This window comes from Ambystoma mexicanum, chromosome 5q (assembly GCF_040938575.1).
Source record: "Ambystoma mexicanum isolate Mex_15411 chromosome 5q, UKY_AmexF1_1, whole genome shotgun sequence".
NCBI lineage: Eukaryota > Metazoa > Chordata > Amphibia > Caudata > Ambystomatidae > Ambystoma > Ambystoma mexicanum.
This window is the reverse complement of record NC_090933.1, coordinates 884,948,004-884,962,134: the sequence shown is the minus strand read 5'-3', so window position 1 is coordinate 884,962,134 and position 14,131 is coordinate 884,948,004. Positions and strand designations below refer to the sequence as shown.

The window sequence follows — 14,131 nt, the reverse complement described above, 5'->3', positions numbered from 1 at the left end:
TGGCGTATCTAAATGTGAGAAAATACAAACGGTCTGAATGTTCTCCATTACAGTGTAAGGCTTTGGAGTCAGACAATCTGCAACAAGTACAATTATGGCTCACTGAATTGGTGCGGCCATTCATGGACAATGAAACATAGAATGCACACTCCTAATAGAGCTCACCTTACATCAGGAGTATGCACTGCACACGCCATCGTTTTTGTGGGTTATGGAAAAGCAGCCAATCAAAGGAAGCTGTATTAATGTGTAGACAGGGGCACTATGACATCAGCCAATGAGTCATGTCAACCATTGTTTTGTAGTCTCTGTTGTTGTGCCACTGACAAGAGTACCTCATGCACTGGGTCAACCAAGGAGACTCAGGGATATGGGAGCGGGAGTGGGGGACAGTAAGGAAGGATTTGGGGTGGCCATCAGGGCAAATGGTTGAAGGAAGGATTATGAACCTACATCACACGGTTAAGAAGACATCAACAAACATGAAAGGTAGCATTGTGGACCATTGCAGAACTCCAACAAATTGTGTAAAATATTTGAGGCAGTATTAGAAATCAAAGCTCTAGTAGAAAGGGAACAGACTGGAGCTAGAACGGACTGGTCTTTAAGGCTCTTGGACAAGGTTTTCATTAAGGTGAACAACTGTGGGGTATCTGCAATTTTAAAAATGTACAACCAGTCTCAGTTTATCACCAGTGTCCTAGGCCTCCATGGTGGCTGTCTAAGTACTAGAAATGAAGGGGGTGGAGTAATGGAAGTAGCTCTGAAGGAAAACAGTTTACAGTATGAAAGGCTGATCCTGAATAATGCAGCAGCATGTAGTTATGCAAACTCCCAGATTTAGCTTAGAGCTAATCCCTATTCTAGGCTGCCTTTCATTGCACAACTTGGTGGGTGGCCGTCAGTGAGATATGTGTAGAGCACAAATCGCTACTCCTCAATGACACCAGAGGCCAAAAGGGGAGGCTGCAAGGTCAATTTGATTGCTCTCTAATTTGAGGGGTGGGCAGATGTTGCTTTCACCGCCGGAGGCAAAAGCTTGGGCAAAGCCCATCTCAGTGGGTAGAGTGCTCTGAGCCCTAAAACTGGAAATCACTATACAGAAGATGGCTTTTGGATTTTTTTTGTAGGAAAGGGGGATGGAGACATACATGGAGATTTTACTTAGTTTTCGGTAATGGTGGAAATGGAGCTGTTATGGTTTGGTATTTTCCTCAGATATGTCACTGGTCTAGGGGCAAGGGAGGAGGAACACTTTTTGTGAAGCGGTTTATGGTCACTGCAATAACTGAATACAGTTCTATCACCCACTTGGTTTCAGAAGTCAGCATCTCTGGGGCAGTGGATGTATAGGATAGGTAGGGCCAAGAGCATTAGTGGAATGATGAATCCCTGCACTGATCTTGTTCCGTCTTCAGTGGTTCCTCCTGCTGCCTGATCAAGGGTTCCCGAGTGACAATGCTTAAAGGGTCCTGTGTAGTGAATTGTAGACAAAGGGGGGGGTCGGGGGGGGGGGGGGGGGGTAGGGATCCCTGTCCGTCTTGGCACTGGATTTCAAAGGCACGTCACCTGTTTGGATAGTGCATCTAGCAGTAGCAAAAGAGGAGTCTCACTAATCGGTTAGTAGTGTAATGTGGACTTTATTAGCATGAGGTTGCTGTTTTTCGAGCACATGTTGTGCCATTTACATGAAAAAAGCCAACACGTGTTTCGACCAGCAGGACTTTATTAAGGCTGTGATGTTGTGCCATAGTGACATTGTCAAGTGGTGTAGGGGTGGGTGGCGAGTTGCCGTGAGCGAAGTTGTGAGTCGTGACAAAGAACATTGTCATGTTACAAGTCAAAAATAGAAGGCGAGTCTGATTACCCCTCTTTCGATACCCTAATGATTTAACTGTGGGATTTATATACAAAGCAAGCATTTTGTGTTGTTTGTACCCCCTTGCTCCATGAGTACATTTGTACTCTGGTTGTTATATGAAAATAAGGTTTTTAACACATTTTGTATTGTGTAAATGTGTAATGTTATATGTAGGGCATTTGTCACTCTTGTTTTTATCCACAATATTAAAAAGTGAATTTATTTTTTTCTAAGTTTGTGCTCGTATTGGGTTTATGATGTCCCCGAGTAGCCAGAATGAACCTGTCTAGTTTGTAATTGAGCGTCACGCCGACACATCAGGGCAACGGAAAGAGGGGTAATCAGACTCACCTTCTATTTTTCGCTTTGAGCGAATTCCCTTTGAGTCCTGAGCCCCGAGAAAAAAAGCTTGGGAATTTACCTGACTTAGGTAACAATGTTACAAGTCATACAGATTGCATATAAGTGGTATAGTGACAAAGTGAGTAAGATGTGACAAATAAATGCATGTCAAGTTTGAGAAAAATAATACATGATAATCAACAATTGGAAAAGCCCAGATGGTAATAGACCAGAGGTGCACCAAATGGCAAAAGGAAGGAAGGGAGAAGAGTTAGATGATTAGAAGTGGTAAAGCTCCACATTAGATGGAATTATAGAGATGGAAGGAGTTTCTTACCAGAGGATAATTGAGCAGTCATGTTCCTCGAGTAAGGAGGCTGGATAGCAACTACATGGGAGAGAACTTGAGATTAGAACGCGGGTGGGGCGTATGTATCTGGAATGGAGGGGGATTATGTGGTGGAAGGGGTGTGTGGATGGCTGCGTGCTGGGTAGCTGTTGCACGGCGCAGGTCTGAGGTTGTATCCTGTGACCCAATGGAAAGTATATTAATGATGTGGAGGTGGAGTGCCTCAGGGTGAACCCAGTGCCCTGGGGAGAGGGTTGGCACATGCCGTGGAGGCGCTGTCTGGGAAGGTGTTGGTAGTGTATCTTGCGGAGCGGGCATGCAGTGGTGATCAGGTAAGTTTGAGGGCCAACCGGGGCAGTGGTTACCCTGTGGAAGTGGCTGGGAATAAGCCCGTAGGCAGTGATCAGGCCTGGAGAGGCACAGTTGCTGGAATAGAGGGCAGTCTGATCTGTGTTACTCGCGGACCGAGAGGTCTACTGTGCATGTGCCAGTATTTGGATGTAGTTTGCCTCTGAACAACGACAGCGTTGCAAAACCAGCACATACAGTTATCCAAATGTCCCAAACTGACCATTACAGTATGTATTGTAGTAGCTACTGTGGTATTCATTTAGATTCCTATTCAGGGTGTATTCTCTAAACATCCGTCTTGTGAATTTGTGCTGTCTAACTTGCAGATGTATTGTTTTAAGGGCCCAACAAGCAGGGCGGAGATCATGTGCCTTGTGGCCACAGGCAGCCTTTCAATGTGAACTCATCCAGGAGAGTCTGTACTTGGAGTATCAATTCTGCACTTCATTTTACAACCTGCAGGTACCCTTTCAATTCATTTTGAGTTTAAGTGTTATCTTGGCTTTCCTCGATGGGTGCCATACAAATTCGATCTGCATTTTTCTATCGCTCTGTAAATCACTGATGTGCAGAAACATTCTGAATGATATTAAGGAAAATATTAATTTTGACTGTGTTAAATCTGGCCCAAGTTGTGAGGAGCATCACGTTCCAGTGCAAGAGGTGAAGGTGTATATTGGCCGTAACCGAGATGTTCAAGGACAGTATATTTTTGGAGTTATGGGTGGGGATTGTGTCCAGGAAGCTCAGGTGCTCAGATTCCTACTGAAAAGGCCAGGTGGTAGACCCATTTTATTTGCTGACTATTTACGACATAGGCATGATGGAGAATTTAGTCCAATTGATGTTCTAGTCTGCAAAAATGTCTGTAACCCAGATTAAATCAGAGGGTGAAATCGAGGGTGAAGACAAAAAACAGAATCTGGTGGGCAGGACCTGGACATTTATTTTATGCTGTGCAAATTACTTTGGTCTACCCGTGTACCTGAATGAGCTGAGGTGTGGGAGTAGTGTGCTACTATAAAAATAAATATACAGTTACAAATATTTTCTGGAAGAGGAATAGCTCTCTTAGAAATCCCAAAATGGGGCACAAAGAACTAAACTAATGTTGCTATGATGTCAAGCAAATCTCATTTACATTACTAGGAGGAAACTTGTCAAAGGGAATTGGCATACAATTTCAACACACTTTAGTGACTATACTTTTCAGGCTTAATAATAAGCATTGATCTCCATATGGTAGTTGATACCACCCTAAGAATCTTCCACCTAATAATGACAAATGACCCATTACAGATAAATACAGACAAAGAAATGCCAAGCAAAGCACAACTTGCAATGAATTTGCCGTACTATAATAATATCAAATTACCTCGCTTTGCTTGGCTTATGCAACATCTCCGACCCGCAGCTCCTCTGCTGTTCTTCGTGACAGGGATTGGGGAAAGCATACACAGACATGCTGGGATGTTCAATCAGAAGATTCTCCATTGGGCTGGTCTCCACCTTGATAGTGGTTAATCCACCTGCAGTGAAACACGGAGGAGGGGTCACGAACCAGCTCTCCTCCAAAGGGTATTGTTCAAACTGGATAAAACAAGATTCATTGATATCCGCCAGGCACTCTAAAGAGGTGGCTGTACAGGAGAAGATAGGTGTGCAGTCCGGGGAGGACGGAGTTTCGATTTCGGCTTCTTCTTTCGAAAAAGGAGTACAATTATCAACTACAGGAGGAATGGTCATGATGTCATGTGTCCAGACGAGAACGTTTATAAGTCCACCAGCAGAAAATGAAGATGGGTGAAGGGAAATAAATAAAAAAATTACAAAAATAGATGTGAATACAAGCAATACAAATAGTGGAATTATATGATGCATTCTTCCAAATGAGGTGCTCACTTCTGCAGCTTGGAAGAAACCCCTTTCTGATCCGCAGATCCAGTGTCAGCAGGGGCAGGTAGCACATTGTATGACTTTTATCCATAAAAAGGTTTAGGAACTCTGTTGCCCCTATTTTCCCAAAGACAAATCTCTCACACTTTCATGCCATGCCATCACACTTTCCTGGTTGGAAACACAGTATGAAGTTTGCATACTGGCAATGCCTACTTTTAAAGAAACATAATATATTTGCATCATTTTCATTTACCACAACAGTGAACATAAACATACCTTGCAGCAAACACATTTCTAAAATTGGTTGACTCTGCCCTTTCCCACCAAAATCCTTGAAAACAATCCATCCACACGCATCAGCGCATGCGCATCAAGGAGTGCATCTTCGAGTGCAGTTATGCCGAGCCTGTAGTAGACTCTTGGTCTTTGATCTTTCATCTACTGAATTGTGGTACGATGGAAGGACGTTATCAACTAAGGCACGGATTACGTTTTCAGAATTGATTTAAAAAAAGAAAACATTCCAAAATTGGTTGGCTCTGCCCCTTCCTGCCAAAATCCTTGAAAACAAACCAGCCACGCGTATCAGCGCACGTGCATCTAGGAGTACATCTTAGAGTGCAGTTACACAGTTGGGCTGGTGGTGTTAGGGGTATTTAAATATTTTATTTTGAATGTCATCATTTATTGAGTTGTTTTCTGTGTTGTGTTATTATTGCTATGTCATATATGTACACGCTGAAAACAGCAATGCTGGAGAATGTTAGGCTAAAAAAAATAAAATCACAGCAACCCTCCATGGACTTTTTAATGCCTAAAACAACTAATGGGCTTTCTCAGCGGAGTGCTCGTGTGCAGACTCACAGGCGTGCTAAATTATTAACATCAGATATCAGAGGATTTGGTAGTAAAATGAATATTCCATGGGTGGGGGCTGCGGCTGTGGATCCTGGGACCCTTCCCCCTCCTCTAACGATTTATGTGTGGCAAAGGATCTACTCATTGATTTCTCGGAGATTCCAGATTCAGCTATTGTGGCGGTGCTCCCGCAAATAGACTGAGGGTTGAACCTGAGGTGTTTAGACCCTATTCAATTATCCCAACTGGCACTAAAATCGAATGAAGATAATGCAATGATTGTCACATCTAAAGACAACTAGGTTTGGCAGGTCATCTCTGCTCAGGTTCATGGAGGTGAGCATGCCACTTTATACACACTTAACACCTCCTTAGAAATCAGTATGGGGGCCCCGTGTTCATTATTGGTAGCAAGGGAAAAAAACAGTTCTAAGCCCTATAAAACTATAGGCTGTTCTCCTTCCTCTCCGATCAACCCTCCCAGGTCCAACTTGGGTCATTCCTTTCCTCTGTCTCTATCTGTGGTGTTCCCCAGGGGTCTAACCTCTCTCGCTGGCTGTTTAACCAATATCTGGCACTTCTTGCCCACCACATTGCCATTCTCTGCCCCAACTTTCAGTGCTATGCGGATGACACACAACTCCTTTTCAGGCTCCCTTCCGCCACCTCTTCACCTTCTCTCATCTCCGACTGTCTGTCCGCCATCCAGGAGTGGTGTGCCACCAATGATCTCTGCATTAATGCCAGTAAGACCGAGATTCTCCTCATCGGCACACCTGCTCCCTCCTTCACTGTCACTCTCTGGCCGGCCTCTCTTGGCTCTCTTCCTGCTCCCACCTGCGTGGCTAAAAACCTCAGGGTCATCTTCGACTCCAGACTTTCCTTCTCTCCTCACATCTCTGATGTCTCTAAGAAGTCACACTACCAGCTGTACTGCCTCAGAGGTATTCTTCCTTTCCTCTCCTTCCCCCAGAAGCTCACAGTCTCCAGAGCTCTGGTTGTCTCTAGGCTGGACTACTGCAACATCCTCTTTCTAAATCTGTCGGCCTCTACCCTCCGCCCTGTGCAACTCATCCAAAACAGGATTGCAAGACTTGTCCTTGGCCTCATGCCCAGGGATCGTATCTCTCCAGGACTGAAATCTCTGCACTGCCTCTGCATTGTCCACAAGGCCTTCTGGGGCCTGTGACCTCAATACCTTCAACTCTCTCTTCCTAAATATCTTCCTTCTCGATCTCTTCGCTCATTCGCCAACAACTCCCTCAGGGTCAGTCACTTCTCCAAGCAGCGATTTGGGGGTAGATCTCCTTCTTCTGCTGGGGCCTCCCATTGGAACAGCCTCCCTGAAACTTGAGGAGAACCATCTCCCATTCCGGAAGCAGCTCAGGACCTTCCTCTTTGCTTCTGCTTTCTTTCCTCGTCTCCCCTGCTGATCTCCTGGCTGAATCTGAAACTGCACTGGCTACCTGACTACCGTCTGATCTCGGGCCCAGGTTCCCTCCCCGCCAGTTGCACACCTGCACTGCCCCCCAGGCAACCCTTGCACTCGGGGACTGTTTCTGTATCCTTACAGCCCCTACTAGCACTTGACACCTGATGTCTGCACTTACCCTTGCTACCAGCTGGCCGCACTCTTATTTATTGTCTTATTTATTTTACTGTTATCCTATGTTAATGTTAAATGATATTTGTACCGCGCACTATCACCACCGGAGTGGTCCCCTGTTGCTCTGGCGGTTCTGAAAAAGGGAAGCGAGGGGGGTTAGTGGGAATAAGCTGGAAAAGTGCAAGAGAGCAGTGATGTGCTGTTGGCGGCCTCAGCCCGGTAATTCCGTTGACTGGGGTTGGGGTAGTCGTCGTGTGCTGTTGTGAGAGTCTATGTGTGGTTTGTTTTGTTGTTGAAGTGTAGTGAAGTTTGTGCGGATTGTTGTGTTGTAGGCTTGTGGTTGTGTTTGGTTAGAGTTTGAGTGGTGTATGTAGATGGTGAGATTGTTAGTGGATTGGTTAATTGGCATTGCTGTCTGAAAGCGAGGCGCTAAACTTCCATATTCTCTCCAGGTGGAGTGCACAAGCATCTCTGTGTCTCCGTCCATATCTGGGACCGTCTGACACTTAGAGTCCCTTTCACACATGGCGTGCACTCGCATTCATAACCTTGCCCAGGATCGGCCCCAGCCACCTTCGTCACACCGGTCTGTATGTGGGGCAGGCATCGTTTGTGCGTCCTTCAAATCTGGCCCAGAGAGCATTCCCAGTAAAGTCGGTGCGTGGTATCAGTCAGGCAAGGCTGCTCCATCCATACGTGGCGGAGGTCGGCATTCATCATTTTATTCAGTTGCTCATAGAGGCTAACGCCCCCAGCCCCTTCGAGGCGTGGTACCATGCAATTACGACCAGGGGCGGCACCTGCCTTCATTCACAGCTCCATCAGGTATATACACATGCCAATGTCCACAACTTAGTTCAAGTGTCGCAAGTGCTAACATTCACACAACTCTATTCAGGTATGATACCTGGTGGCAATTTATGGAGCGGGTGAGGTTGTTGGTTGGAGTTGGCTAGGGATGCTGATTTCTGTCCCGATGGGTGTCGCGTGTGTCCTATTCGACCTAGCATCGTCGCTCTTGTTGTAGTAGGTCATCCTAAAATTTGTCTTCCTGTTCTTTATGTTTCCCGTTCCATTGTTTGGTTTTTTTCAGTTTGAATCTGTGATGTTGAAGAGCCAGGTTTTTAGTAGTTTCCTGAATTGTAGGTGGTCTTTGGTGTTTCTTATTTCTTTTGTGATGTTGTTCCAGGTTTTTGCAGCTAAGTGGGAGAAGGAGGAGCCCCCCATGTTTTTTCTTAAGGTATGGTTTTTGTTCCAGGCGGATTTCGTTGCTTGATCTGAGGCGTCTCGTTGGCTTGTAGATTGTTATTTTCTTTTGTAGGAATTCAGCTCCCTGTCCGCTGATTGCCCTATGTGTTATGCACCTTGTTTTGAAGGTGATGCGATGTTTGACTGGGAGCCAATGCAGTGTTTTTAGTGCTGGGGTGATGTGGTCTCTTCTGGATAGTTTCAGGAGCAATCTGGCTGCTGTGTTTTGGATCTGTTGTAGCTTCTTCAGGAGGTATCCTGGCCTCCCGAGATAGAGGCTGTTTGCATAGTCGATTCTTGACATGATTAGGGTGACGATTGTGAGTGTTTTGTGGGTGAAGGAGAGGAAAGGTAAGATTCTTATTGTGTGGAGGAGGAAGCATTTCTTGATTATTGCATTGCACTGCACTGCCTCCTCCCCTTTCCACCCGCACTTTTCCCCTCCCCCGCCACCCCTGCACTTGCGCGATCTCAATGTCACCTGTCCTAGTAGGATCGTTGTCTGTCTTCCCTCCGTTTCCCCTCCCTTGCCTCGTCGCGCCTTGAAACAGTTGTGTATAGGCGCGTTAGAAGTGCCATATCATAAATCGGGTTAGGGAAGTTTTACAGTCCGAGGACCTATTAAATCATGAGGCTGCTGAGGCAGTTTTAATGGCAGATACCCAGCTCCCGGGTTTACGAAGTTCTCCCCCCTTGAACCTCTCGCATTCACTGATACTGTACACAGAATCGGTAAATACATCATCATGTTCTTCAGTCTCCTTTGTTAATCCTACACCACGTAGACTCGTAGGAAAAAAACAGGGGACTGCTCTGATTATTGAGGTTGCCTTATTGACAATGAATACTGCCCTGATGGCTTTGGCCAAATTATATGAGGCCTTAGACAACAAAATGACAGATCAAATGGGGTTGTTGACCATGAAAATAACAGAAATAGAGGAGGTTAGCCTAATCTTGACGGAAGAAGTAATTACCCCCAAGTTAAGAAATTGGTCCATTGAAAGATCCACGGTACGAATTAACCAGGTTTTCCAGGGTTCGGTTTCACATTTGGAGAAGGGTGATATTATCTATGTGAGAGAAACAGAGGGCTTGGTGGATACTGAGGTTCAAGAACCTCTAGGGGAAATCGTTGCAGGTCCCGTTTTAAAAATATTTTCCAGGAAAACACCCCTGATTAAAAAATAGTTCAAATGGGAAAAAAAAAACAATTAAACCGAGATTCCTGTTTAGATCTACTCAGTTTGGTTCAAGAAAGTTTATTCAAGGTTTAACGATCCCTCCGAATATAAATTGTCAGTTAAAGGAGGCCATTTAAAAAAAAAATAAAAGATCTAAACTATTAAACGCAAAGAAAAGGCAAAGACAATATGACAATAGTAGAAGATAATCTTCCTGGCCATCCTTCGATGGAACAGGAACTTCTGGATGAGCTGTTGTAGGAGATAAATCTGTCAAGTCGTTCAACCCATACGGAGGGTGATCTTTCGGCTCTCATAAATGGAGGTGATGAAATGACGTACTGTGATCTGGATGATTCGCATCATTCAAATCACTCCTCTCTGGGGAATAAGTTTTTGACTGTTGAGCAAAGTAGTAATGCGCTGATAACTACTAAAATCAACTAACACTTTGAAAAAAGCCCAAATTATAAAAACTAAAGGGCAAACGGATTACAAGAGCAGACTCTTCAGATCTGATACACACTTGATACAAAATGAGGCTTGGGCTGTGGGACAGCGAGAGGGACTTGGACTTCTAGAGGGACCCAGAGGGATTCCGGCACCAATATTAAATAGGAAGTTTTAAGCCCAGTGTGTGTTCGCGCCAGGCCCCAGGGAATTAATATAGCCTTTTACTCCAGTGTAGAGGGGTATCTTATGGCAATTATGTGTTAAATAGAGCAAGTATATTGAATCTCTTTATGGACATTCCAGCCTTGGAGGAGCTGCAATCCTCTGACATAGCCTAAGTCGAATTTATTAACAACTATGTTGCGGGCAAAGTTACACTGTGGGTTGAGTCTTGAATGGTGACGAAGGCCATTTTGAGGGCTAAAGGTGACTATCAATTTTTTTTTTAAAGCAAGAGGTCAGCATCCAACAACTGGAGGGGAGTAGAGACGTTTATTTGCCTCAACATCCAGCAATGGGAGGGGCTTTGGATCCCCTTGAGAATTTCTTGCTCACAGGGGCCCCTAACAATCATCAACAAGTTGAATTACTTCACAGAAAGGATTTGAAACAGTCTATGCGGTCTGTGGTTCCATCTTTGAAAAAACAAACATCTCAGAATTAACAGCAGGATAAAACTGAAGTGGTAACTCTTAAGTTAGCAAGCTAGAATACCAGGGATTTTAAGAATTTATTAGCGGAGAAGGGTAACCCGCTTTTAAGCATGTACATAGTCATGCTTTAAGAAACATGGCTCTTAAAGCCTCTGGTCTGGGAGGGCTACGCCTTAATGTTATTGCCAGTGGAAAAGTATAATCAGGGAAGACCTTCGGCTGGCCTTTTGGTGGCCTAAAAAAACGACTGGGTTTACCCTTGAGCCCTCGGCCTCTCCAAATGTGTTCACACAGCTTGCTAAACTTATTTCATCTAAGGGCCAGTTTACCCTCCAAAATTTATACTGGAAACATGCTGCAATTTTGGATAGCTTGTTTTTTCAGGGGGTAGAACAAATGCTAGACCTTATTTCTAAAGATGCTAACATTACTTCAACAATAATATGGGGTGACTTAAATATGCAGTTTATGGATGCAAACCCAGACAAACTGACAACTCTGGCAAAGCGATGGTTAACCTTAATGGCTAACCGGCAGTGTATGTTAAATGGGGCTCTGAAGGAGGATATACCTACGAAACCGACTTGGAGGAGAGCTAATCAATCCACTATTATTGATTATATTTTTGTCCAAAGGAAAATGGTCATGGCAATAGAGGACTTCCAAATCACCTTTCAACCCCAAAGTGATTACAACTTATTATGGTTAACATGGAACTGGCAGAGGGCTTTCTCTCAGGCAGATCATTTTCGTGGTAGTGTGGAAATGACAGGGGGAAGAAACAGGTTCAGATGGAATGTTGAGTGTTTGGATAAATTAGCCATGTGCATAAAGTCTGATGGGTCTCGGCTGATTCCAGATGTGATAAACTCGGATGGCCGTTATGTGGCCGCAATGACTTTATTTGTGCAGTACACCGAGGATGGCCAGAAACCGCGTTTTAAACATAAACATGTTTTTGACGCAAGGATCAGTGCAAAGAAGACCCAGTTACGCAGGGACCTGCGGGCAACTGCTCATTTTAAGTCTTCTATGAAAGCGGTTAGTACCCTAAAAACTGAAGTTGCAGTGTAAGAATTGGTTGAAATTTCATTGTGCTTCTATATTGCAACTAGATGGGGAATTTATGCCGACTACCTTGACATCCCAAAATAGTGCTTAGATTTGTACCATTTTAAATAGAGTTAATAATAACACACAGTTACCTTTTCAAATAATCGCAGTTCAAGAGGCTAGATGGGTTCAATATTTCCAGCACCTACATGCCCTGCAGGGTCCACCCCAGAGAAAGGGACTCTACCTTTGTACTACTGAAGATACAATCAGTTTTGATATGGACATCAGATAAATTGAGTAGGTCTAGTGCTCCGGACCCTGATGGCTTGACAAATTACATGTTAAAGGCTCATCCAGAGACTGTGTCAAGAGTTATCTGCTCTTTTACCCAGGTATTGCATTTTAAGCAAATTCCGCAAACCTGGAAAAAAACGGTGATAATCCTTATATTTAAGATTGGAGACCGCAAATTAATGATCACAAAAGTATCGACCAATTGCACTCAGACGCTCCGGTGAAAATATTTGCGCGATTGCTTTTAAGGGTTTTTACTGGTTGGATCCAATTTAAATCCATTGGGTATACCCTACAGTCAGGTTTTGTCCCTGGCCCAAGGACTTCAATAAATGTGTTGTCCCTCACGTTGGTTAATAAGCGAGGGATGCAAACAGGGAAATCCTTTCATAGATTTTAAAATGGCCGTTGATTCTATCCCAAGGGATCTTTTATTGCTAAAGATGGAAGAGGCAGCATGCCCAGCATATATTCTAGCACTGAAATTACAATTTGATACGAATACTTTTCTTCAAATCCAGCTAAATCAAGAGTGTTATCTCAACCTATTCCAACATTTTGAGGTCTGAAACAGGGCTTTATTTCAGCACCAGCCCTTTATATTTTTTTATAGTGGATATTGGCCGCCACTTGAATAGTGTGGTCTCCTATCCACCAAAATTGGTAAATGTTCTGTTACCATGGCTCTTGTATGAAGACGATTTAGTTCTAGCTTAAACTCCAAAGGTCTTACAAAATGTACTAACAGGTCTGAAGCTTTCTGCAAAAAAGAACCCTTTACACATTAATCAAGAAAACACTAAAATTATGATTTTTAATACAAACCCTCACAAAAGGAGGCATTCCTATATGTGGTTTTTGTATAAAATGCTGTTGATTGTTGTGAATGAATATCGTTACCTGGGAAAGATCACAAATAATATTGCCTCAGAGTTACCTTATCATTTGGACCTGATAAGGAAGGTTATAACAGCGGTTTGCCAGGTGCAAATAATACACAAAAAGTATGGGCAATTTTGTGGACCTTTACATATTCTTTATAAGCAAAAAGTCGTTCCCATTTATGGAGCCGAGACTCAGATGCTGGAATCTATGCCGCGCTGGAGTAGGCTGGACGGCCTATACTGGAATAAAGTGCTGTCTCTTCCATCAAGTCAGACTGTGGGAATGATACACATTGTGTTCAGTGACAATAAACCCAATTCATAGTGTATGTGGAAAATTGAATAGAAAATGCATTATGTCCTCCACTTCAGGCTCATTACTGTCATCTAGAGCTTTATCACTGGATTCAAATATAGATCAGTCTTTATTAACTTGGAAAGCAAAATCTATAGCACTGATGCTGGAAGCCGATATCTCATTGGACTTATTGGTAGATAATCCGGACCGGGCAAAAAAGAAGTTGTAGCTATATGACTGGCGGTTAACATGGGAGCAGTGCATGAAATACAAACATTTTTAAAATTGACATTTTAAAGTTGAAATCTTTTAATTAACCTGCACCATATCTGATTAAGTTTCCATCGCCAATATTTAGAAACCGGTTTCTAAGATTTTGATTTAATTTATGGCCAACAAATAAAATTCTAGGTATTAGATGAAAAGTTTCACAGGCGGACAGATCTTGTTGATATTGTATAAACCAGACCCAGTTAGAAACGATTAAACATTTGGTGGTCCAGTGTCCATTTATGTTTCCTCAACGTAAATTGCTTTTACATTTGTTTAAGGATTATACAATTTTAACGTTTGATACTTTATGGATGATGATTTTTAGTGGTCAACATATAGCGGTTATTCTGGGAACAATGACATTTTTAGAGTCTTTACATTTTTTTATGTTTTGATATTAGAGGGAGATAAGATGTATTTTATGGCCATGTTTATTTTTTCCTTTTTGACTGTTTTATTCTCTTTGAAATGATTGGTTTATAAATACGTAATGGATTGTATATTAAATGTAACCGTATTGAA

At 43.3% G+C, this 14,131-nt stretch overlaps 1 protein-coding gene across 2 annotated transcripts in view; it reads right to left on the bottom strand.

Annotated features, from left to right (window-relative positions):
• TP53INP1 (tumor protein p53 inducible nuclear protein 1) overlaps positions 1–14,131 on the bottom strand; it is a 107,793-nt gene that overhangs the window by 69,419 nt on the left and 24,243 nt on the right. Inside the window, exon 3 of one of the 2 annotated variants that reach the window (XM_069621377.1) lies at positions 4,279–4,630. In XM_069621377.1, the coding sequence (XP_069477478.1) occupies positions 4,279–4,630 (352 nt within the window). The remainder of the gene's footprint in view (positions 1–4,278; positions 4,631–14,131) is intronic. The other variant, XM_069621378.1, reaches the window with a different exon arrangement.